The sequence below is a fragment of the Sylvia atricapilla genome, chromosome 25 (genome assembly GCF_009819655.1).
Source record: "Sylvia atricapilla isolate bSylAtr1 chromosome 25, bSylAtr1.pri, whole genome shotgun sequence".
In the NCBI taxonomy this organism is placed as follows: Eukaryota; Metazoa; Chordata; class Aves; order Passeriformes; family Sylviidae; genus Sylvia; species Sylvia atricapilla.
The window spans coordinates 2,276,816-2,301,653 of NC_089164.1; the positions used below are offsets into that span (position 1 = coordinate 2,276,816).

General features: G+C 59.8%; 3 protein-coding genes across 5 annotated transcripts in view; all 3 read left to right on the top strand.

The window, feature by feature from the left end:
* The first annotated feature begins 1,465 nt into the window (after positions 1 to 1,465).
* On the top strand, positions 1,466 to 4,199 carry GOLT1A (golgi transport 1A). Its single transcript, XM_066335666.1, has 5 exons — positions 1,466 to 1,520; positions 2,650 to 2,741; positions 2,818 to 2,996; positions 3,667 to 3,730; positions 3,899 to 4,199. The coding sequence occupies exons 1-5, from the start codon at positions 1,496 to 1,498 to the stop codon at positions 3,935 to 3,937; spliced, it is 399 nt and encodes a 132-aa protein (XP_066191763.1). The 5' UTR covers positions 1,466 to 1,495; the 3' UTR covers positions 3,938 to 4,199.
* Positions 4,200 to 9,474: 5,275 nt separating this feature from the next.
* On the top strand, positions 9,475 to 17,394 carry REN (renin). The gene is made up of 10 exons (XM_066335567.1): positions 9,475 to 9,575; positions 10,004 to 10,160; positions 10,297 to 10,420; positions 10,815 to 10,933; positions 11,767 to 11,963; positions 13,809 to 13,817; positions 14,391 to 14,513; positions 15,634 to 15,778; positions 15,855 to 15,953; positions 16,851 to 17,394. The coding sequence occupies exons 1-10, from the start codon at positions 9,475 to 9,477 to the stop codon at positions 17,010 to 17,012; spliced, it is 1,236 nt and encodes a 411-aa protein (XP_066191664.1). The 3' UTR covers positions 17,013 to 17,394.
* Positions 17,395 to 20,847: 3,453 nt separating this feature from the next.
* ETNK2 (ethanolamine kinase 2) overlaps positions 20,848 to 24,838 on the top strand; it is a 52,505-nt gene continuing 48,514 nt past the window's right edge. Inside the window, exon 1 of one of the 3 annotated variants that reach the window (XM_066335893.1) lies at positions 20,848 to 21,075. In XM_066335893.1, coding sequence (XP_066191990.1) covers positions 20,863 to 21,075 — 213 coding nt within the window. In that variant the 5' untranslated portion in view covers positions 20,848 to 20,862. The remainder of the gene's footprint in view (positions 21,076 to 24,838) is intronic. The other 2 variants (XM_066335891.1, XM_066335892.1) reach the window with 2 other exon arrangements.

Sequence of the window (24,838 nt, forward strand, 5' to 3'; positions counted from 1 at the left end):
AATTAATGAATTAATTAATTTTATTTTGGTTATTATTTTTTCATAAACACTTCATAAAGCAGTGACTTGTTAACCCGGGAAGGATTTGCATCGGGAGGAAATAAATCTATTTATGCATTCGGGGAGGGTGGGACGGGAGGGCTTCGGTTTTCTGGGATATTTTCCTAGCAGTAGAGAAATAAAAATATCTACGAAACAACGATGATATTTTCCTGTAATTTTTTTTTTTTCCTCCAGGGGTGAGTTTGGATAAAAAATTAATTTTATGTTGGAGGAGCAGAGGGTGAGGGGGCTCCAGAGGCAGCTCCGCCTCCCTCTGCCTGGATTTTTTTGGGGGATTTGTTTTCCTGCTGGAGTTGGTTTTGGTGCTTGTGCAGGGATCAAATTCCCATCCCTGGGCAGTCTGTGGGATGAATTTTGGGGATGGCTGGGGTTAGGTGGCTCTGGGGTGACACAGGTGACACAGGGATGTGTCTGAAGGAGCCGATATTCCCACACCGACCAGCAAATCCTGGGAGCCTCGACATTCCCAAAACTCTCCTTTCCCATGGAGCAGCCTGGGATCCACAGGATCCGTGGGGACCCACGTCAGCCGTGAGTCCTGGGGACACTGCAGGGACCTCTGCTGTCCCCTCGGTGCCACTCGGCCACCCCAAGGATCTCAATCCAATTTTCCCTGTTTTAGGGATTCATCCCAGGGAACTCATTCCACAGGGACAGGGAAGGCAGGACCAGCCACGAGCCACCGTGTCCCCCTGAAGCCACTGTGTCCCTTTTGGAGCCACCATGTCCTCCCTGGAGCCACTGTGACTCCTCTGGAGCCACCATGTCGCCTGTGGGGCCACCAAGTTCCCTCTGGAGTGACCATGGCCCCTGGAACCATGTCCCCCTGAAGCCACCATGTCCCCCTGGAGTGCCCCTTTTGGACCCACCGTGTCCTCTCTGGAGCCACCGTGTCCCCTTAGAGTCACCCTGTCCCCTCTGGAGCCACCTTGTCCCTTTTGGACCCACCATGTCCCCTCTAAAGCCACCGTGTCCCCTCTGGAGTCACCACGTCCCTTTTGGGGCCACCGTGTCCCCTCTGAAGCCACCATGTCCCCTCTAAAGCTACCATGTCCCTTTTGGAGCTACTGTGTCCCCTCTGGAGCCACTGTGCCCCCTTGGAGCCACCATGTCCCCTTAGAGTCACCCGGTCCCTGCTGAAGCCACTGTGTCCCTTTTGGACCCACCATGTCCCCTCTAAAGCCACCATGTCCCCTCTGGAGTCACCGTGTCCCTTTTGGGGCCACCGTGTCCCCTCTGGAGCCACCACGTCCCTTCTGGACCCACCGCACGCCCTCTGGAGCCAGGTGACAACAACCTCTGGGTGTCCCCTCGGAGGTGGCACTGTGGGCGTTCCCGGGGCCGTTAATCATTCCCAGGGTGACGTGGGGACTAAAGGGCTTTTCCAAGGGTCACCCTGGAGCCACCGGGGCCACCCTCGCCCAGCCCCAAGATGGTGTCCCTGAGCGACTTCCAGCGTAAGCAGCCCCGGGGTGGCCGTGTCCCGGTGGGAATTCCCGTCCCGGCTGGAATTCCCGTCCCCGTGGGATCCGTGGGGACGTTTGGCAGCTCCCAATCCCGGCTGGGAGCTGCTGGATGGGGCTGGGAGGTTGTGAGGTGGGAAAATTGGGATGGGCTGAGGGTGGGGAGATTTTTCCAGGATCATCCAAGGATCGTCTCCAGCCTCTCCCGGAGGGAAAAGGGAAAAACGCAGGGAAAAGCTGGACAGGGTTTTCCCGTTGATTTTTTTTCCTTTGTAGTTCCTGATTTATCTCGGGGGTTTCTGGGCCTGGTCTGGGTGTAAAGGCTGATCCTGAGGTTTGGGGGGAAAAAAAAATCCAAAGGGTTTTTTTTGTCGTTGGTGGCACAGTGACAACACACAGAGGGACACAGTAAAAGTTCCTCGTTACGGCCACACGCTGCATTTTTTACAGTTTTTACAGTTTTTACAAACCTCGAGGGTGATTCTGATTGGTTAATAGCTTTGTTGTTAATTGTTCTATAGGTTAGTAAAAGGTATTTTAGCCGTCCATCAAACCTCTCTGTTCTGAGATTGTTCTTTGCTGATTCTCATGGGACAAATTCCTCATAATCACAGGGATAATATGATTTTTCACTTATTTTTCACCGTCAGAATAGACTCTGGTGTTAAAGGCACTTCTCATTCATATGGGAATTTACAAATTGGGAATTTACAAATTTTATACAGTTTTTACAAACCTCGAGGGTGATTCTGGTTGGTTAATAGCTTTGTTGTTAATTGTTCTATTGGTTAGTAAAAGGTATTTTAGCCGTCCATCAAACCTCTCCGTTCTGAGATTGTTCTTTACTGATTCTCATGGGACAAATCCCTCGAGATCACAGGGATAATATGATTTTTGAATTATTTCTCACCCTCAGAATAGTCTCTGGTGTTAAAGGAACTTCTCATTGATACGGGAATTTACAAATTGCTTGTTAGCGGCACTAAGAAGAAATTTCAGCTTTTTTACCTCATTTACGTCATTTTTTACCCCATTTTTTGGGAGGGGAAGGAGGGGGACAGGGAGGTTCTGGGATCCGGGGTGTGGAGCCGAGCCTTTGCCTCTGCTCTCCCGTTTTCCCCAGGGATCGGAGTGGGCCTGGTCGGCTTCGGCCTCTTCTTCCTCCTCTTCGGCATCCTGCTGTACTTCGACTCGGTGCTCCTGGCTTTTGGGAATGTGAGTGGGGCCGGGATGGGGGTCCCCACGGGGGGCTCAAGGAGCTGCCCTGACCCTCTCCCGTCCTTCCTCCCAGCTCCTCTTCCTCTCCGGCCTGGTCTTCATCATCGGCTTCCGGAGGACCTTCACCTTCTTCTTCCAGCGGCCCAAGCTGAAGGGCACCAGCTTCTTCTTCGGGGGGCTCGTGGTGGTCCTCATGCGGTGGCCGATCCTGGGGATGCTGCTGGAGGCCTACGGCTTCATCTCCCTCTTCAGGTGTGGGGTGGGACCCTCGGGATGGGACCCCTGGGATGGGATCCTTGGGATGGGATCTCTGGGATGGGATCCTTGGGATGGGATCCCTGGGATGGGATCCTCGGGATGGGATCTCTGGGATGGGATCCTCGGGATGGGATCCCTGGGATGGGATCCTCGGGATGGGACCCCTGGGATGGGATCTCTGGGATGGGATCTCTGGGATGGGATCCCTGGGATGGGATCTCTGGGATGGGATCTCTGGGATGGGATCCTCGGGATGGGATCTCTGGGATGGGATCCCTGGGATGGGATCCCTGGGATGGGATCTCTGGGATGGGATCCCTGGGATGGGATCTCTGGGATGGGATCTCTGGGATGGGATCCTTGGGATGGGATCCTCGGGATGGGATCTCTGGGATGGGATCTCTGGGATGGGATCTCTGGGATGGGATCCTTGGGATGGGATCTCTGGGATGGGATCTCTGGGATGGGATCCTCAGGATGGGATCCTCGGGATGGGATCTCTGGGATGGGATCCCTGGGATGGGATCTCTGGGATGGGATCTCTGGGATGGGATCCTCGGGATGGGATCCCTGGGATGGAATCTCTGGGATGGGATCCTGGAGGAGGAGCCTGGGCTCAGCGGATGCTCCCCGGAGCTCAGAGGGTCCATTTGTGTCCACACAGGAGCTTCTTCCCGGTGGTTTTTGGGTTTTTGGGCTCGCTGGCAAACATCCCCCTGCTGAGCCAGGTGAGAAGGGGCTGGGGACCCCTGGGGACCTTCAACCCCTCACCGGGATCCAGCCCCTGTGCCCCTCGGGCTGGGATCTGTCCCCACGGATGGGATTGCACAGGAAATGCCACCCTGGTGTCCCCAGAGCTGGATTTTCCCGCTAATCCTGGTCTGTCCCTGTCACAGCTCCTGCAGAAAATGGGGGATAGCGGCTCCATGGTGTGACCTGAGCAGTTCTGGGCCAAGCGGCTGCAATGGGATGCGGTGACAGAGCCCCAGGTCCAGCTGTCCCCAAGAGCTGGTGACTCTCTCATCCCCAGGACCCTCAGTGCCAGCCCCCAGTAGGGACAGTGTCCCCTCATTGTCCCACGGAGGTCCCGAGCCAGGCTCCGGGATCCAAGGGCTGTGCCAGGCTGGATTCTGGAATTCTCCCAGTTATTTAATTCTTTTCTGTGAAAGATTTAATTTAATAATAAAAAAAAAATTGTCCGAGAGTGAGCTCAGACTCGGCTCCTTTCCCATGGTCAGGGCTTGTCCCAGCGCTGCCACCCCCTGATGTCACTGGGAGGCATGGTGGCCATGGCTGAGGGTGGCACAGGGACATTGCCATGGCTGGAGACAGCACAGGAACCTTCCCCTGCCCAGCACTGGAGGTGACACAGGGACATTCTCATGGCTGGAGGTGACACGGGGACATTCCCATGGCAGAAGGTGACATGGGGACCTTCTCATATCCCTGTGGGTGACACGGCCCTTCCCATGGCCAGCACTGGAGGTGACACGGGGACATTCCCATGGCTGGAGATGGCATGGGGACATTCCCATGGCAGAAGGTGGCACAGGGACAGACCTTCCCATGGCTGGAGATGGCACGGGAACCTTTCCATGGCCATGGCTGGAGGTGGCACAGGGACATTCCCATGGCTGGGGATGACACAAGGACATCCCCATGGCTGAAGGTGACACAGGGACTGTCTCATGTCCCTGTGGGTGACATAGCCTTCCCATGGCTGGAGGTGACACAGGGACCTTCTCATATCCCTCTGGGTGACACAGCCTTTCCCACGGCCAGCACTGGAGGTGACACAGGGACATCCCCACGGCTGAAGGTGACACGGGATGTTCTCACGTCCCTGTGGGTGACACAGCCTTTCCCATGGCCGCACTGGAGGTGGCACAGGGATATTCCCATGGCTGAAGGTGGCACAGGGACAGACCTTCCCATGGCTGGAGGTAGCACGGGAACCTTCCCATGGCCATGGCTGGAGGTGGCACAGGGACATTCCCATGGCTGAAGGTGGCACAGGGACAGACCTTCCCATGGCTGGAGGTAGCACGGGAACCTTCCCATGGCCATGGCTGGAGGTGACACAGGGACCGTCTCATGTCCCTGTGGGTGACACGGCCCTTCCCATGGCCGCACTGGAGGTGGCACAGGGCCCCTCCCGGGGCAGGAGGTCCCCTCAGGTGACTTTAGAGGAATCCCTGTCCCCAGTAGAGCAGGCTGGGACAGCAGCGCTGGGGACGCCGCAGTTTAATTAAACCCAAAAGCAATCAAAGCTGCTCCCTGCGCAGAGCCCTCCTTAATGAGCAGGAATTAATTAACGAGCTTGTGCTGGACCTGTTCCCTCCGGAGCCTGATGGGAGATGGTGGCTCTGTGCCTGTTGTCACCTGTCTGTGCCTGTTGTCACTTGGCTGTGCCTGTTGTCACCTGGCTGAGCTCACTGTCACCTGGTTGTGCCCACTGTCACCTGGCTGTTCCCCTTGTCACCTGGTTGTGCCCCTTGTCACAGCCCAGGTGTGCTCCAGGTGAAACCAAAGCTCTGGGCTCACCTGGGCACCCAAATCCCCGCCCAGGGAAGGGGATCCCGGTTTTTGATGGCAGCAGGAATGGAAAATGAGATTCCTGACAGGAGTCTGGAGCCTCCTCGGCTCCTCGATTCCTGCTTTGCTTCGCTCCAGCTGAAAACTCCCACTTCTCCTGGTGAGGAGATTCCCGAGGTTTAGGGCCCTCATCCCTGTGGAAACCAGCGAGGAGGAGCAGGAAACGTGCCCAGGTGGGAAAAACCAAGCCAAGGACGAGGAGATTCCCTGGATGGCACCGAGGGATCACAGAATCACGGAATTATTTGGGGTTTTTAGGGATCTCCAAGCCCTCCTCATCCCTCTCCCTGCCCCGGGACACCTTTCCTTATCCCAGGTTGCTCCAAACCCCACGCAGACACTTCCTGGAGCTTTTCCAGGCTGGGAAAATCCTCAGGGAATGGCTGTGAGCTCCCTCAGAGCCAGAGCCCCTCTATGGATGATTTCTGCCGGGAATATTTTCCCCTCCCAGCTCCGTAAATCCTCTCCCTGGCAGGGATTTGGTTTCACGCACCAGCTCCGGGTTTGCCCTGACGTCAATCCCCGAATTCCCCTGGTGCTGGTGCCATCCCCTAAACCCTTCCCAAAAGTTGGGTTTGTTTTTTTTTACTCCAGAGCTTTTCGGTCACCCGGGATGAGGATCCTCACCAGCACCTCGTGTGTTTTTTCACCAGAAGGAAAACCAGAAACCTGGATTAGGAAATTGTGGAAAATGTGTGGGAAGAGCAGAAATTCACCTCTTTTTTTTTTTCTTTATGTGCTGTTCCAAAAGATCCCTCGAGAAATCAAAGCTTCCCAGTGATTTTGGTTGGAGCAGGAAGAGCTAAAAAAATTCGGATTTTGTTTTCAGGAAAGCAGCCCACTCAGCCTGACAGGAGGAAGGAAGGGATTTATCCATCGGGAAGGTGATTTTTTTCCTCTCTGGGAAATGTTTTTTCCTTCCGTTCTCCCTGAAAAACCGGCAGGAAAATGACTGGGGAGCAATTCCCAGAGGAGCTGCTCTTGATGGGATCCATCATTGGAGAAAACGCCAGGATTTCGGAGCAAATTTTGCTTCAAACCTTTTGCTTTTGGAGCCTTTGGCAGCAGAGTCCCCACATGGATCCAGTGAGGGATTTCTGCCTTTTCCCGATGCTCTGGAATCCTCTGGGGTAGAATATTCCAGTTCAGGGAAGTTTTGGGGCTGCACGGGAAGAGTTCAGGATCTTCCCTGTGGATCTGAGGGGCTGGGAATGAACCCAGAGCTGCCTGATGTCCCTGTCCCCTTCCCTGCCGTGTCCCTGTCCCTCTGATCCCCCCCAAAATCACTTTTCCAGTTTTGTTTTGTTTTTTAACCCTTTTCCATCTCAGCTCCAGCTCCAGGCTGGCAGAAAGGACTGGGGAATTCCTTGGGAGGGTTTTCCCGGCACTGGGAAAGGGCTGGGAACATCCCAGAGCCCTGGAGCTGGGACAAGGCGCCAGTGGCCACCCTAAAACAGCAGCCCTTGGCTCTCTGATGGATTTGGGGAAATAATTTTTCCCGTTTTCCCATCTAAGGGGGTTTTGGGGCCATCCCATGGGTTGGGTTGTCCCCCTCTGGTTCCCTCACCCCACAGCACTTCCCAATTATCCCATTCTGGATTCCCACGGGAGAGGGGCCCAGCTGTTCCAGCTGTGCCAAAGCCATGCCCAGGGCACGCCAAATCCCCAGGGACCCCAAAGCAGCAGCCCTTGGATCTGTGATGGATTTGGGGAAGTTGTTTTTCCCTATTTCCCCCCCGTTTTCCCATCCAAGGGAGTTTGGGGGCCATCCCAGGGGTTGGGTTGTGCCCCTCTGGATTCCTTACCCCACAGCTTATCCCACTCTGGATTCCCACAGGAGAGGGGCCCAGCTGTTCCAGCTGTGCCAAAGCCGTGCCCAGGGCACCCCAAATCCCCAGGAACCCCAAAGCAGCAGCCCTTAGATCTCTGATGGATTCGGGGAAGTCACTGCTCCCCATTTTCCCCCCGTTTTCCCATCCAAGGGGGTTTTGGGGCCATCCTAGGGGTTGGGTTGTGCCCCTCTGGATTCCTTATCCCACTCTGGATTCCCACAGGAGAGGGGCCCAGCTGTTCCAGCTGTGCCAAAGCCATATTCAGGCCATCCCAAATCCTCAGGGATCCTTCCCTGGATCCGAAGGAACTGAAAACACCCGATCCCCACAGCCCCACATCCCGGGACCCCCTTTTTTTCCTTCGAACCCCTCGCTGCACCCGCGGCTTTTCCTGCGGGGAAAAGGATCTTGGCAAAGCCGGCCGAGCCTGCGGGATGCCCCGGGCAGGGATTTATGGCCGCGGGCTCCCTGCCAGCCCAAATCACGTCTCTGCTGCTCCTGACCCCACAAACCTGCGCCGGGCCACGAGGCTCCCCGGAGTGACGCAGGGACGACGGTCCTGCGTGGGAAAAGACGTCAGGGCTGGGGGCAGAGCCCCGTGGGGCTGAGCCTTGGGGTCAGCGGTGCCCTGGCAGCCAAAATCCCGCCGGGAATGAGGCGTTAATCCTCCAGAGTTTTTTTTTGGGGGGGGGGGGGGGGGGGGGGAAGCTGTTGGGAGTTTGTGGGGCGTCCCCCGGACCGGGGTGACAGCAGAGCCCTGAGCAAATGGCACGGAGGGGACGGTGACCGTGGGGCTTGTGGGGCTCCTCCAAGAACATTTGTATTGCCTTCGGGGTCATTTTCCACCGAGATTCCCGAGGTCAGGAGACCCTGGGAGCCGCTGATGCAGCACCCCTCTGTCCTGTCCCCCGGGGGGGACACAGCGACCTGAGGGGGGTCAGAGGTGCAGCTGGCAGCTCCTGAGGGATTTGAGCAGCTCCTCCCTTCCCAAACGCCGGGATCTGACCCCACACAGAGCAGCTGAGATGAGTTGGGCCGTTCTCTGCTCCAAGCTCCAGGCCTGGTTTAACAGAGCTGGGGCTGGAGGGATTCCCCAGAGCACCCCCCAGAGGGGCAGAGGGGCCGGGGGGGTCTTCACTCGGTGTCTCCATGGCCAGCAGGGCCGAGTGGCCTTGGCCGGTCCGGTTCCTGTAGGGAAAAATCCCATCATTCCTCTGCAGGTGGAGTTTGGGGACATCTCCTGGGCCAGGATGTCACCCTCACCTGTGTCACCACGCAGCATCTCTCCCAGCTGGCAGCAGCAGGGATTTGTGTCCCTCACATTACTCCCTGGAGTAATTCAGGAGCGATCAACCCCAAGGGATGTGGGATCCCAAATATCCACAGCTCCCCTTGTGCCATCCCACCGGGCACTGGAGGGGTCCTGGCACTGCCACCCTCCATGGGACTGTCCTGGCCACTGCCCAGGGCCACCCATGGCATTCCTGGACTATCCAGTGCCATCCACAGAATTCCCAGCCTGTCCAGTGCTCTCCACGGAATTCCAGCCTGCCCAGTGCCACCCATGGCATTCCTGGACTAACCAGTGCCACCCATGGCATTCCCGGACTATCCAGTGTCATCCATGGCATTCCCGGACTAGCCAGCATTATCCATAGGATTCCCAGTCTGCCCAGTTCTATCCATGGCATTCCCAGCCTGTCCAGGGCTGTCCATGCCATTCCCAACTCTCCATGGCATTCCCAGCCTGTCCAGTCTTATCCATGGAATTCCCATCCTATCCAGAGCTCTCCACGCCATTCCCAGCTTGCCCAGTGTTCTCCATAACATTCCCAGCCCGTCCAGGGCTGTCTATGCCATTCCCAACCTATCCAACCTTATCCACGGCATTCCCAGCATTATCCAGTTCTATCCACGCCATTCCCAGCCCTCCCCCAGGCAGGGGAGGAGGAACCCACAGGGATGGAGGATCCCGGGCTATAAAATCCTCCTCCGCTCCGGGACGGAGCTGCGGGCACGGGAGGTGACAGCGGGGGACACACACGATGGCGCTGGCACCCGGCAGGAGGCTGGCGCGGTACCTGCTGCTCTTGGCCGTCACCTGGGGCGCCACTTTTGTCCCCTCGCCGGCCCAGGCTTTGCAGAGGTAGCCGGGGTCCCCCCGCTTTTATTCCCGGGGTTCGGCGAGGAGCGGCTTTGCTGCTTCACCCCCTTCCTCCTCCTCCTCCTCTTCCTCTGCTCTTCCTCACTCCTCTTCCTCGTGCTCACGGCGGGACTCCACCAGCCCGCGGCTCTTTCCCAACCTGAATCATTCGGGAGCGCCCCGAACCCCAAATAACCGAGCTGGGGGCTGTGGGTGCCTCCTGCCGTCCCCCGCCCACGCGGGACTCCCCACCTTTGGGTGGGCTCCCACCTTTGGGTGGGCTCGGGAGCACCCCGCGGTGGGAGCGGCGGGGAGCTGCTGCCATCTAGAGCCGCCCGGCCGGATTCCCGAGGCTGGGAATGCCGCTGGAGGGCGCCGGGGGGTCCGTGGGGGGGATCCCCAAAGCTGTGTCCTTGCCGCCCACGCACCAGGATCGCCCTGCGGAGGATGCCCTCCATCCGCCAGACGCTGCAGGAGATGGGTGTGAAGGTGCGGGAGGTGTTCCCGGAGCTGCGCCGGGGCGTGCGGGCAGGAGGGGACAGTCCCCGCAACGGGACAGCGCCCACCCTCCTCACCAACTACCTGGACGTGAGTGTGGCCCTGCCCGAGGAGGGCTTTGTCACCCCGATGTCACCCCGATGTCACCCGGCAGCCCCAGCTCGGCTCGGTGTGACCCCCTTCCCGCCAGAGCTGCCCCCCAGGGATGCTCCCTTTGCCCCCCCAGACCCAATATTTCGGCGAGATCAGCATCGGGACCCCCGCGCAGACCTTCAAGGTGGTGTTTGACACGGGCTCGGCCAACCTGTGGGTGCCGTCCTACAAGTGCTCCCCCCTCTACAGCGCCTGCGGTGAGTAGGGGGCTGTTGGAACCCTGGGTGAGCCCCCCAAAACCTCAGCGGGTCCCTGGGCTGCCCAGAGAGGGCTGAAAAATTTTAATTGTTATAATTAAAATTAATTATTCTGTATTAATTATAATACAATAGCAATTAATTATAATTACGTACTTATAAAATAATCCATTTTAATTTTAGTTTTAGTTTTAATTGTAATTTTAATTGTGATTGTAATTTTGATTTTTAATTTTAATTTTGATAGATTTTTTTTTCCATGCGGGGGGTCTCTCTGTTGGTACCCAGACCCCTCGCATTGAGGCGGGGTGGGTCCGTTCCCCTCCCAGGGGATTTTTGGGGTGGGCAGAGATGCTCTGTGCCCCTCTGGGATGTCCCTTGTCCCTGTCCCCAGTGTCCCACAGCCGCTACGACTCCTCCAAGTCGCGCACTTACATCGCCAATGGCACCAGCTTCGCCATCCGCTATGGCACCGGCAGCGTCAAGGGCGTCCTGAGCCAGGACATCGTCATGGTGAGCCCCAGAAACCCCAAATCCACACTCCTGGGGGCCACAGGATCCCCAAAATCCTCACACCTGGGACCCACAAAACCCCCAAATTCCTCGCTCCTGGAACTCAAGAAATTCCCCAAATTCTACGCTCTGGGAAGGCATAGAATCCTCAAAATCCTCACACCTGGGACTCACAGAATCACTCAAATTCCTCACTCCTGGAACCCACAAAATCCTCCAAATCCACATTCTTGAAACCCACAAAACCCCCAAATTCCTCACTCCTGGAACTCAAGAAATTCCCCAAATTCTACGCTTCTGGAATGCACAGAATCCTCCCAAAATCCGCACACCTGGAACCCACACAATCCCCAAATTCCTCACTCCTGGAACTCAAGGAATCCCCCAAATTCTATGCTCCTGGAATGCACAGAATCCCCCCAAAAATCCTCACAGCTGGAATGCAGAGAATCCTCAAAATCCTCACATCTGGCACCCCAGAACCCCCAAATTCCTCACTCCTGGAATCCTCCAAATCCACACTCCTGGAACCCAAAAAACCCACAAAATCCACACTCTTGGAACCCACAAAACCCTCCAAATCCACACTCCTGGAACCCACAGAAACCCCAAAACCCACACATCTGAAACCCATAAAATCCCTCCCCAAACCCCACACACCTGAAATCCCCTGAAATCCCCTAAACCTGAAATCCCCTAAACCCACACACCCAAAACCCTCAAAACCCCTCAAACCCGCGCTCCTGGCGCCACTGGCTCAACCAGGAGCCACATGAGGAGTTTTTTGGGGGGACATTCAGCCCTCCCAGAAGCCCCCCGTGTCCCCGTTGCAGGTGTCGGACATCCCGATCGTCCAGGTGTTCGCCGAGGCCACGGCCCTGCCCGCCTTCCCCTTCATCTTCGCCCGCTTCGACGGCGTGCTGGGCATGGGCTACCCCGGGCAGGCCATCGACGGCATCACGCCCGTCTTCGACCGCATCCTGGCCCAGCAGATCCTGCAGGAGGACGTGTTCTCCGTCTACTACAGCCGGTGGGGACAAGGGGACAGCGCAGGGACAGTGAGGGGACAGCGAGGGGACAGTGTGGGGACAGCGAGGGGACAGTGAGGGGTGAACACGGAGATACTGTGAAGGAGTTGTGGGGATAACGTGGGGACACTGTGGGGATGATGCGGGGGTGATGAAGGGATGTGGTGGTGGGGACACTGTGGGGACACAGTGGGGACACGGTGGGGATAACACGGGGACATGGCGGGGATAACACGGGGACACTGTGGGGACAACGTGGGGACAACAGGGGGACATGGTGGGGATAACGCAGAGACACGGCGGGGACACTGTGGGGACAATGCAGGGATAATGGGGGGACACCACAGGGATAACAGGGGGACACTGAGGGGACACCGTGGGGACACCGCAGGAATACTGAGGGGACGTTGTGGGGACACTGAGGGGACACCATGGGGACACCACAGGGATAATGGGGGGACACTGCAGGGACACTGAGGGGACATTGTGGGGACACTGTGGGGATACCGTGGGGACACCACAGGAGGGTCAGGGTTTAGGGGCAGGGCTGGGATTTGTGGGGTTGGGGAAGAGATGGGGATGGGAGGGAGGGAGGTGGAGGATCCTGGAGGAGATGGAGAGGGAAGGATGGAAGGAAATGGAGGATACCGGAGGAGCTGGGGAGGGAGAGAGAGGGAGAGGGATGATCCTGGAGGAGATGGGGAGGGAAGGAGGGAAATAAGTGGAGGATCCTGGCGGAGCTGGGCTGGGAGAGAAATGGGCGATGCTGGAGGAGTTGGGTGGGAAGGAGGATCCTGGAGGAGCTGGGGAGGGAAGGAATAGAGGATGCTGGAAAAGCTGGGGCGAGAGGGAGAGAGACGTCCTTGGAGGAGCTGGAGTGGGAGGGTGGGAAGGAAGTGGAGGATCCTGGAGGAGCTGGAGAAGGAAGGAGGGAAGGAATGGAGGATGTTGGAGGAGCGGGACTGGAGAGGGAGATGGAAGATCCTAGAGGAGCTGGGGAGGGAAGGAATGGAGGATGTTGGAGGAGCTGCGGTGGGAAGGAGGATTCTGGAGGAGTGGGGCTGGGAGAGGGAGGGAAATGAAAGATCCTGGAGGAGTTTGGGTGGGAACGAGGGAAATAAGAGGAGGATCCTGGAGATGCTGGGGAGAAAAGGAATGGAGGATGCTCGAGGAGCTGGGATGGGAGACAGAGGGAAGATCCTGGAGGAGCTGGAATGCAGGGTGGGACGGAGGATTTTGGAGGAGCTGGAGGGGAAGGAGGGAAGGAAATTGAGGCTCCTGGAGGATGAGGGGTGGGATGAGGCAGCACAGGAGGCACACAGAGGTGGGCGCTGATCCGGAGCTGCCGGTCAGGACGTGGCTGCTCCCGGCTCGTTTGTCACTGTCATTGTCACTGCACAGCCACCAGCTGGGTGAGAGCGGCCGCAGCAATCCCCTCCTGGAGGGGCTCTGTGTTCCCACAGGCAAAATAAAAAAAAAAAAAAAATCAATCCTCCCTAAAAAAAATCTCTTTAAAAACCCTGCGCCAGCACCCAAATCTTCCATTCCTCGCCCCAAACTGCTGGAGCTCCTCCCAGCGCCCCCAAAGCCACTGGAGCAGCGGGAGGAGGCGCAGGAATTCTGCTTCCCACCCCAGCACTCCCCAGGGACCCCAAAAACATTAACCCGCGACTGTGCAGTGACAGAAAAACCCCAAACACATCCTAAATCCTGTTGAGTACTGTTGGATTTAGGGGCAGCGTGGTGCCACTGGTGTCCCCTGGGCCTCTGGGTGTCACCTGTGTCCCCGGGGCTCCCTGGGGACACCGCTGGCCCCGGGGCCTCACGGAGCGTCCCTCTCTTTGCAGCGCTTCCAAGTAAGAAGACCCAAAGCACGAGAGCCCTCGAGGCCAGCCCCCCGTGTCCCCTGGGGTCCCCACGTCCCTCTGCCACCTCCAGGATGTCCTGCCCGGGATTCCTGCTGCCCTCAGTGGCCACCAAACCCGCCTGGAGCATGTGGCACCTCGCTGTCCCCGCGGCTCCTGCTCCCTCCGGGCTGGAATTTTGGGGAAAGGGGAATCGCTTCCTGCCACATTTGGAATTCTGAGGAAAGGGGAAATCACTCTCCGCTGGGATGGGATTTTTGGGGAAAGAGAAATCTCTCTTCCCCGTGCTGGGATTTTTGGGGAAAGGGGAATTGTTCCCTGTTGGGCTGGGATTTTTAGGGTAAGAGGAATCATTCCCTCCTGTGCTGGAATTTTGGGGGAAGAGGAATCACTCCCTGCTGGGACTGGGATTTTTAGGGGAAGGGGAATTGCTTCCTGCCCAGCTGGGATTTTTAGGATAAGAGGAATCATTCCCTCCTGTGCTGGAATTTTGGGGAAAGAGGAATCACTCCCTCCCGTTCTGGGATTTTTGGGGAAAGAGGAATCACTCCCGCGTGTCCCCAGGAACGCTCCCCTGAAACCCGGCGGGGAAATCATCCTGGGAGGCAGCGACCCGGCCTATTACAGCGGCGACTTCCACTACCTGAACGTCAGCAGGAGCGGCTCCTGGCAGATCAGCATGAAGGGGTGAGCGCGGGGACAGCCCCCGGGGATTCCCGGAATCACAAATCGCGGGATTCTTTGGGTGAGGAAAAAAAAAACCTTTGGGATCACGGAATCCACCATTAGCCCAGCACTGACAGGTCCTGGGCTGCATCGCGCGGCTCTGGGAGGGAGATTTTAGGGATTTCAGAGATGTTTTCAGAGATGTTTTCAGAGATGTTTTCAGAGATGTTTTCAGAGATGTTTTCAGGGATTTTAGGGGTGTTTTCAGGGATGTTTTCAGAGATTTTTTCAGGGATTTCAGGGATGTTTTGAGGGATTTTAGGGGTGTTTCCAGGGATGTTTCCAGGGATGTTTTCAGGGATGTTTTCCCCCATCTGGAGAGGAGCGGGGCGGGCTCCTGCCGCCTCTCCAGGCTCAGCGAGGAGCAGCTGGGAATGCAGAAGGGGTGGCACAACCGTGGGCTGATTTTCCACTCGGGAGCTGCAGTTGGAGGAGTTTAACCCCCGTCGGTGCTGCGGGAGGAGCTGAGACAATCCCGCTTTGTTTAACCAAACAAAAAACCAAAAAACAAAAAAAACTCAAATGAAGTTTATTTTGTGCATGTGCATCCAGCACGTGATGGAGCGTAGATCCCACATCGGGAAAGATGGGAGCAGCACATGCCTGGATGGGGTTGGGTGTGACATTGTTGGATGTGACAAGTGTCCCAGGGGACACTTGGGATGGATGTGTCACCCCCTGGAGCAGCCTTGGTGTCACCAGGGGACACTCGGGATGGATCTGACATTCCCAGGAACACCCCTGGTGTCACCAGGAGACACTTGGGATGGGTGTGACACTCCCAGTGTCACCAGGGAACACTTGGGATGGATGTGACATTTCCAGGAGCACCTCTGGTGTCACCAGGAGACACTCAGGATGGATCTGACATTCCCAGTGCCACCAGGGGACACTTGGGATGGGTGTGCCACTCCCAGGAGCAGCCTTGGTGTCACAGTCAGGATAGACGTGACACTCCTGGGAGCACCCTTGGTGTCACCACGAGACACCCACACTCCCAGTGCCACCAGGGGACACTCGGGATGGATGTGACGCTCCCGGTGCCACCAGGGGACACTCAGGGCCACCCCTCCGTGCGCAGGGTGTCGGTGGGGGCCGAGCTCCTGTTCTGCAGGGACGGCTGCTCGGTGGCCGTGGACACCGGCGCCTCCTACATCACCGGCCCCGCCGGGCCCGTGTCCGTGCTCATGAAAGCCATCGGGGCCACCGAGGTGGCCGAGGGCGAGGTGAGTGACATCCCGCCCCGCTCTGTGTCCCCGCGGCCTGCCTGGCCCTGTCGCAGCGCTGTCCCTGTCCCCGCAGTTCGTGGTGGACTGTGAGCGGGTGCCTCAGCTGCCCAACATCTCCTTCCACCTGGGAGGGAAGGTCTACGGCCTCAGCGGCCCGGCCTACGTCCTGAGGGTGAGTGTCCTGGGTGTCCCCAAATCAGCCCAAATCAGCCCCAAAAGGACGTTCCTCGTTTTCCCCAAACCCTTTTTTATCTTGGGTTGGATTGTCCGTGTGAGCCAGGGCGAGCTGTTCCTTCTCCCCTGTGTGGTTTTTTTGGGATTTGGGATGAGCAGGGACAGGCAGGGAGGGTTTCTGCTGGGATTTGGGGACCAGGAAAGGCTTTGCACGCCAAGGATGGACACTGGAGCAGCGGGAAGCGCTCACCAAAGAGTTCACGGAGGGTTTGGACAACACCCCCAGGCCCTGGGGTGGGATTTTGGGGGAAAGAAGCTGGTCCAGAAAAAATAATTCTGGAGGTTTGGGGGGTTTTTTTTCATGAAAGAGCAGAGGTTTTTCTCTGCCCTGGGTGTGGAGATGCCCCTGGGGCTGTCCCCTGTGCCGGCCTGGAGGGAGGGACAGGGCACTGCTCCCACCTCAGGGACATTCCCAGTTTCTCCTGCAGTGCTCCCACCTCAGGGACATTCCCAGTTTTCCCTGCAGTGCTCCCAGCCCAGGGACATTCCCAGTTTTCCCTGCACTGCTCCCAGCTCAGGGACATTCCCAGTTTTTCCCGCACTGCTCCCACCTCAGGGACATTCCCAGGTTTTCCCGCACTGCTCCCACCTCAGGGACATTCCCAGTTTTCCCTGCACTGCTCCCAGCTCAGGGACATTCCCAGATTTTCCTGCAGTGCTCCCACCTCAGGGACATTCCCAGTTTCTCCTGCAGTGCTCCCAGCTCAGGGACATTCCCAGTTCCCGATCCTCGTTCAGGTCATCCCGCCATCCCCGAGGACTCGTGGCCAAGCAGAGGGTGAGGGGACACGGGGACACTCCTCCTGTCCCCTCCCATCGCCTCTCCCCCTCGCAGCAATCCCAGTACGGCGAGGACGTGTGCGTGGTGGCTTTCTCTGGGCTGGACATCCCGCCTCCGGCCGGGCCCCTCTGGATCCTGGGCGCCACTTTCATCGGTCACTACTACACCAAATTCGACCGCCGCCACAACCGCATCGGCTTCGCCACGGCCCGCTGAGCTCCGGGGACACCGGGAGGGCACCGGGAGGGCACCGGGAATGGCTGTGGAGATCCAGGAGGAGCCCCGGGAAGCAGCCAGGAGAGAACGGCAGCTCCATTCCATCTCCGCCGCCTCCTCTCCGTCATCGCAGCCGGTTCCAAAACTCGCCCGTTCCCACTCCCCAAAACCCCCGCGCTGCTTCCCGGGAGCTTCTCCCGCTGCCGAGAGCTGAGCCTGGAGCTGGGTTGGGAATTCCAGCGGGATGCCGCGGCCGGAGCGGCCCCTCCGGGCGGTTTTCAGGATGATGTGCAATGACACACGATATTAGGACGATGTGCAATGACGAGGGCGGCACGCCGTGAGTCGCTGGTGTGGCTGAGGGACGGTCTGCGCCTGTTTGTGTTGGCCCTAAATCGGAGGGGGAAAACACGGAATAATCGGTGTTTAATGGTAGCTTTAGCCGGTGTTAGCCCTGCCCCTCCTCGCGACTTTGATATTAAACAATTTAAAGCAACGGGAGGCTGAGTGGAGGGTTGGGGTTGCAGAGGGACGGGTCAGGCACCTTTATTTTAGGGAACTGCGACACAAATGTCCCTGTGCCGGGAGTGACCGCTTGATTTGTGTCCTTCCACCCCATCAGGGTGCAGAGGCTCACCAGCTCCTGCCACCGCATCTCCTGAGGGCAAATCAAGGGCTCTGCAAAGCTCCTCCGGAGGATGGGATGATCCCAGGACCCCTGGGTGTCCCCCTGGGGACAGGGCTGTGCCTCAGCTCTGCTGGACACTCCGGAGAGGGGACAATGCCTGTGTCACACAGGGCGGTGGCTCCTGTCCCCGGGCCTGGACGTGAAAAAACATTCTGGAAGGTTCTTTTTCCATGAAAGAGCAGAGGTTTTTCTCTGCCCTGGATGTGGGGATGTCCCTGGGGCTGTCCCCTGTGCCGGCCTGGAGAGAGGGACAGGGCACTGCTCCCAGCCCAGGGACATTCCCAGTTTTCCCTGCAGTGCTCCCAGCCCAGGGACATTCCCAGTTTTCCCTGCACTGCTCCCAGTCCAGGGACATTCCCGGTTCCAGCCCTGCAGCCCTCGATCCAAGTGATCCCCAAGGCCAAGGGAACACGGCCTCACCTCCAGTTTGACCAGTTCAGCCAACTGGGAGTGTCACAGCCCTCAGGGAAAGCTGCTCCTGGAGTGAATCAGGATCTCCCCACGGAGGAGCAGCCGCTGGCAGGATCTGCACACTCCAGAGCTGCAGTCGGCAGCGACCGATGGATTCCCAGAGCTGGTGAACCCAGGGCTGGCAACTCCAGAGCTGGGGAATTCCCAGTGCTGAGGAATTCCTCGTGCTGACCATCCCAGAGCTGAGTTTCCAGTGCTGAGGAATTCCCAGGGCTGACAATCCCAGCGCTGACAAATTCCCTCTCAGCTCCAGGGATATTTGGGAAGGGGACGCTCCTGCCAGCACTGATCCAGTGGCTGCTGTGTGATCCTTCCAGCACCTTCCCTAAACTCCCAGTTCTCCCTCAATCCATCCCTCCCAGCCCGGATCCTCATCCCTGCCCTTCTCCCAGCCCGGATCCCGCTCCCGGCCCTGCCCCACGGCAGCCCCAGAGCGCAGAGTTGGATGTGTCTGGGGCGGATGTTTGTCCGTCCCGGGTGCTTTCTCCGCCGCTCTGGAGCGTTTAAACCCCTCCGCACAACCCCGCGGGCTCCAGGGAGGGGAAAATTCCGGCTCCTGCGGGTGGGATGTGGGGGTTTGGGGTGGTTTTTTTTCTGTCACCTCCGGAGTGGTGGCAGCGGCTCTCCAGGGCCGGCGGGTGGAGGCAAGAGAGGAGTATCTCCTCTCATCCAGCGTTTCCTGAGCCGCTCACCAGCACAGGAAACCGCGGGGGCCGGGCGGCAGCGGCACGGAGGGATGGGAGCATCAGAAAAGAGGGAATCTGCTGAGGCCGGGGCTGGAGCTGCATCCACAACCCTCTGGATGGGCAGAGAAGCCTGGTGAGAGTCTCTCCTTTGTACCGGGGGGAAATCCCGCTTGGAAATTTCCCAACCTCCACAGCCGAGGTTCGGGTCTGGAGAAGACTCGAGCGGATGTAAAAGGTGACCTCAGCCCCCACCGAGGTTTCTGCCGCATCCCTCAGCTGGAAAACGCTCGGCCTGGCTTAACCCGGGATGTTTTCGCTATTCCGATTCCATTCCAAGCAGCGGGAATTAAAATCCGCCCGAGCCGCCGGCGGTGCTGCCGGGCCCCTTAACCAGAGTTATTAACACCTCTAATCGCCCTCTCCAGAGCCAATTTCCCGCTGGACTCTGCGGCCCTGCCCGCGGGGCTCCGCCGGCCCGGATTAGATCGTTCCGGCCGAGCAATTAGTCCCCGCTCAGCCCGGCAGCAATTATCCCCGTCCTATTAACACTGGCAGGGCCGCAGTTATTTTTAGGAGCACGGGAAACAGCCCGGCGGGGGTTTTGTCCCCTCCCTGCCCTTTTTAAAATGATTTTCCCCCCAGGTCTCCACGGTCCATCGCGCTGATTTCAGGCGCGGCCAGCCGGGAGCTCTGGAGGGGACATTTTTTCTCCGCCGCCCGTGTGACGCTGTAATTTCCTCTGATGATAATGAAGCGGCGCCCGGAGCCGTGTCCGGGGGCTGCGGGGGGTTCTGTCGCTGGGGAAAATCCCGCTCTGCCTTCACCGCCAAAAATCCTCTTCCCAGCCCATCGCTGTGGATGGCAGCGCCCGGAGGGTGCGATGGGAGAGGTTATCCCGAGGGGATCGCCCGGAGCCCCGGGGGCTGGAGCTCGTCCCGTGCGTGGCATCCGCATCCTTTTTAACCCCGAAGGGAGGGAGCGGGGGCTGTGCGGAGCGGGATGGCGGAGGGGGTCAGGGGAGGGATGGAGGGACGGACGGACATTGGGGTGCAGGTGTGACGGGGGCGGTACCAGTCCCGGTCCCGGCACGGATCCTCTGGAATGGCTTTGGGGTTCCGGGAATGGCTGCGGGAGGCACCGGCAGCAGGTGCGGCAGAGCGGGGTCCCGGTCCCGGTTCCGGTGCCGGCCGGGCGGGGCTCCGCTGCCCAGGACGCCGGGGCGGGTCGGTGTGGATGGGATGCCCCATCCCGGTGCGGATCCGCTGCCCGGGGGCGGTCCCGGTCGGGCGCGGGCGGCCTGGGGTCCCGGTGCGGGCGGGGCGCGGATCCGCTGCCCGGCTCCCGGTGCGGGTCCGCTGATGCGGGGTCGGTCCCGGTGGGATGCAGATCCTCTTCCCGGTGCCGGTGGGATGTAGATCCCTTTCCCGGAATGCCGGTCCCGGTAGGATGTGGGTCCCGGTGGGATGCAGGTCCCGGTAGGAGGCGGGTCCCTGCCCCCGGAGCCGGTCCCGGTAGGATGCAGGTCCCGGTGGGATGCAGGTCTCGGTGGGATGCAGGTCCCGGTGGGATGCGAGTCCCGGTAGGAGGCGGGTCCCTGCCCCCGGTGCCGGTCCCGGTGAGATGCAGGTCCCGGTAGGATGGGGGTTCCTGTCACTGGAGCCGGTCCCGGTGGGATGCAGGTCCCGGTAGGATGCGGGTCCCGGTGGGATGCAGATCCCGGTGGGATGCGGGTCCCGGTGGGATGCAGGTCCCGGTGGGATGCGGGTCCCTGCCCCCGGTGCCGGTCCCGGTGGGATGCAGGTCCGGTGGGATGCGGGTCCCGGTGGGATGCGGGTCCCGGTGGGATGCAGGTCCCGGTAGGAGGCGGGTCCCTGCCCCCGGAGCCGGTGCGGGCGCTGCCGCGGCTGCCGGGGAGGCGGGCGGGAGGCGGGCCGGTGACTCATGGCTTCCCAACGGCGGCGGCTCCTCCCCGCGGCCGCCGGCCCCGCGCAGCCCCCGGCGGCACATGGGCCGCGGCTCCGGCAGCGCGGAGCTGGCCATGGCCGCACCGCCCGCCCGCTGCCCCGACTGCCCGCGGCCGGAGCGGGGCGGCGGCGGCGGGACCCCGGCCGTGCCGCACCTCGGCGTTGCGGTGGACGAGAGGGACGTGCTGCCCGGGGCGCTGCGGATCGTGCGGCACCTCAGACCCGCCTGGGAACCGGCCACGGTGAAGACCAAGGTACGGGGAGAGCCTGAGCCGGCAGCCCGAGAACCGGCAGCCGCTGGCCCGCGGGGATGGCGCGGTGGGGCTGCAGAGCCCGCCTGGGGTGGGGCTGGGGGGTTATAGGGTCGGTGTGAGGGGGCTGCGGGGCTGGCTCCGGTGGGGTGTGGGGTCAGCTCAAGGGGGGCTGCGAGGCTCACGCTGGGGGGCTGGAGGGTGTGCCTCAGGGGGGTTGTGGGGCTCAGCCTATAGGGCTATAGGGTCTGCCCCATGGGGGTTGTGGGGCTCAGCCTATAGGGCTATAGGGTCTGCCCCATGGGGGTTGTGGGGCTCAGCCTATAGGGCTATAGGGTCTGTCCCATGGGGGTTGTGGGGCTCAGCCTATAGGGCTATAGGGTCTATCCCATGGGGGTTGTGGGGCTCAGCCTGCAGGGTTATAGGGTCTGCCCCAGGGGGGTTGTGGGGCTCAGCCTATAGGGCTATAGGGTCTGTCCTAGGGGAGTTGTAGGGCTCAGCCTATAGGGCTATAGGGTCTGTCCCATGGGGGTTGTGGGGCTCAGCCTATAGGGCTATAGGGTCTGTCCTAGGGGAGTTGTAGGGCTCAGCCTATAGGGCTATAGGGTCTGCCCCAGGGGGGTTGTGGGGCTCAGCCTGCAGGGCTATAGGGTCTGCCCCATGGGGGTTGTGGGGCTCAGCCTATAGGGCTATAGGGTCTGTCACATGGGGAGTTGTGGGGCTCAGCCTATAGGGCTATAGGGTCTGTCACATGGGGAGTTGTGGGGCTCAGCCTATAGGGCTATAGGGTCTGTCCTGGGGGCACTATGGGGCTCAACCCCGGGGGCCATGGGGTCAGTGTGAGGGGGGATGTAGGGCTCACCCAAGGGCGGCTGTGGGGTTCACCATGGACAGGGGGTGACACCCTGTACCCCCCACCCCTGGGTCTCCCCTCTGCGCTCAGAGCCTAACCGGGGGTCCACCAGCTGTGCAAAGGTGTGACACCCCCCGCGAGGTTTAGGGACCCCTGGGGCGCTCACCGAGCGGTGGCTTTTGGGATAAAAGTGTCCCCGGGCTGGCCGCAGGAGTGGCCGCTCCCAGGAGACGCTCTTGTTTGGGATTTTTTTGTCGGCTCCCACATCTCCCGGGCTGCGTGGGCTGAGCCCCAGCTCAGGTGGGAGCCGGACACCAGCTCCGGGTCCTGGCACGGGACAGGGCTCGGCTCCGCGGGGCTCTGCTGGGAGAGCTGCGCTGGCGTGGGAATCCCTGTCCCCGTCCTGCCAGCTCCGGGGTGACACAGGTGACACGGGCCGCTGGCCCGGCCGCCGGAGCGTGCAGGAGCTGGCGCTGCGTGCCCTTAAACGTCTGCACGTGAGGCAGTGTCCCCTCCGAAAGCACACGCTTCCCGTCATTAAAAATGTATTAATAGCCGAGTGTAATTAAATACAAGAAGCTGCAGGAAAAGCCGCCTGAAAGGACAGACGGCCACGGGCAGGAAGCTGGGAGTTGAAGTTTGCAGGGGCAGGAAATGTCGAGCTCTGCTCGCAGAGCTCGGTGCCTGTGTGCAGGGACCCCCCCGGCTCTGCGGGCTCCGCAGGGGTCAGCGTTCAACAGCAGCTCGGGAGTGCGGGAGGGTGTTTTTAATTTAAAAAAGAAAAAGAAAAAAGGGGGAAAACCCACTCAGGAGTTGAGGGGGAAACCCTCCCGTTGAGTTTTCCCCGGCGGGAGCCGCTGAGGATGGGATGGAGCGGGCCGGGGGCTTCAGCCGGTTCCCGATAGCGATCCCGTTCTCCTGCCCGGTGCCCTGGAGCTCTGCCCCGTTCCCGGCACCTCCCCGGGGCTGTACCAGCCTGTGCCTGTGGCACGGGGGAAAAAAAAACCAACAAAAAACCAAACCTGCCGGAGCTCAGGAGCACGGCAAGGAGGATGTGGAGGCTGCTGGGGCTGCCCTGAGCTCCGGGCTGTGCCCGCTTCCCTGCTCCTCATCCCCGAGGAATGTCCGAGGCAGTCACCCACGCTCCCAGGGCAGCGCCAACTCCTCCATCCATCCATCCCTCCAGAGATAAGGGCGGCAGCGACGCGGAGCCAAACCCTGCCAGGATTCAGGCAGGGCTGGGTGTTTTCAGCCCAGATTTGGCAACAAGTTGCCCTGCTGGGGCTGGGGGTGCTCAGACAGGGGGCACGGGGGTGTTTTGGGAATGCTGAGGGATTTTCCTGGCAGCTGCAGCGCCCAGAGCTGGATTTTGCTGCTTCGCCCCCCGGTGCTTTGGCACAGCTCTCCGGCAAAGTTCACGGAGTTTCACTCCTTCCCTCTGTCCCTGCTGTCCCCCGGCTGCAGGAGGGGAGGATTTGGGGTGGTTGAAGCCGGGAAACACAGGGAACAGCCCTGCGCATTCCCTGAGCAGCCCCAGCCCATCCCTGGGAGCCGGCGGAGCTGCCAGCCCCAAACCCTGCAGGTCACCGAGGCACCACGTGTGCCCCTGCAGAGCTGCTGGCCTGGAATTCGGGGCGGGATAAGGCTCAGTAATCCCGTTAAACCTGCTGGAAAGGGCTGCCCGGGCTGTGGGGCAGCAAAACAGAGCAGCACACGAGGATTTCAGTCCATGTGGAGCCGCTCACCTGCGGCCAACCTGAGTGTGGCCGCTGGTGACACCTGCATGGACGGGATGTGACACCTCTGCTGCCCCTGGCAGGACGAGGGGAGGGAAAAGCAGCTTGAGAAGGTTCAGATTCGGTGCTGAAACCCAGATTATCGGCTCGAGGAAAAGCAGCTTGAGAAGGTTCAGCAGCAACCCCTGAGGATGGGGCAGCTGCCTGGCCCTGCTGGCCCCAAATCCAGCTGTGGGATGGGGGTGTCAGCCCCGTGTGACTTGGAGGATCCCATTCCAGCGCCTGGAGTCTCCCTCGGGAGGCAGCCCTATATATAGGAAGCCTATAGGGGAGCGTGGGTTGCTGAGTGGGATGTCTAAAATTATCCGTCCCCTCCCTGAGCTCCGCGGCTGCCGGAGCTGGAGCCCTCTGCCCCCTTCTGCTCCTGCTCCCCCATCCCACTGGGGTGAGGGAATCATTCCAGGGGGAGCCACAGCTCCCAGGAGTGCCCAGCTTGGAGCTGGACATCCCACAGCCTGGGGGGAAATGGGGCAGGGGTTTCCTGTGGGGTGACAGAGCCCTAAATCCCCTCAGTGCCCTGGAGGTGCCCAAAATCCCAGTGGGATGAGGGAATCCTTCCCATGGGGACCCTCAGCACCCCATAGGGACAACGGGACAGGGTTTTTTGTGGGGTGACACATCCCCAAACCCCCTCAATGCTCTGGAAGTGCCCAAAATCCCAATGGGATGAAAAAATCATCCTCGTAGGAAGCTGCAGCACCCCAGAGCTGACATGGGGGACAATGGGACAGGGTTTTTTGTGGGGTGACACATCCCCAAACCCCCTCAGTGCCCTGGAAGTTCCCAAAATCGCAGATGGGATAAAGGAATCCTCCCAATGGGGAGCCTCAGCACCCCATGGGGACAACGGGACAGGGTTTTCCCATGGGGTGACACATCCCCAAACCCCCTCAGTGCTCTGGAAATGCCCCAAATCCCAGATGGGATATAGGAATCCTTCCCATGGGGAGCCTCAGCACCCCATGAGGACAACGGGACAGGGTTTTCCCATGGGGTGACACATCCCCAAACCCCCTCAATGCCCTGGAAGTTCCCAAATCCCGGCGGGCCGGCGCTCGGAGGCCGGCGCGGGCGGCAGCAGCCGCGGCATGTGCGCGGGCAGGCGGCCAAGGCGGAG

Bases quoted from the DNA above. Each gene is read 5' to 3' on its own strand.
- REN (XM_066335567.1), top strand. From the start codon at position 9,475: ATGGCGCTGGCACCCGGCAGGAGGCTGGCGCGGTACCTGCTGCTCTTG. The intron at 9,576-10,003 runs GTAGCCGGGGTC...CCCACGCACCAG, and splicing joins CCGGCCCAGGCTTTGCAGAG to GATCGCCCTGCGGAGGATGC. The intron at 10,161-10,296 runs GTGAGTGTGGCC...TTGCCCCCCCAG, and splicing joins TCCTCACCAACTACCTGGAC to ACCCAATATTTCGGCGAGAT.
- GOLT1A (XM_066335666.1), top strand. From the start codon at position 1,496: ATGGTGTCCCTGAGCGACTTCCAGC. The intron at 1,521-2,649 runs GTAAGCAGCCCC...CGTTTTCCCCAG, and splicing joins GTCCCTGAGCGACTTCCAGC to GGATCGGAGTGGGCCTGGTC. The intron at 2,997-3,666 runs GTGTGGGGTGGG...GTGTCCACACAG, and splicing joins GGCTTCATCTCCCTCTTCAG to GAGCTTCTTCCCGGTGGTTT.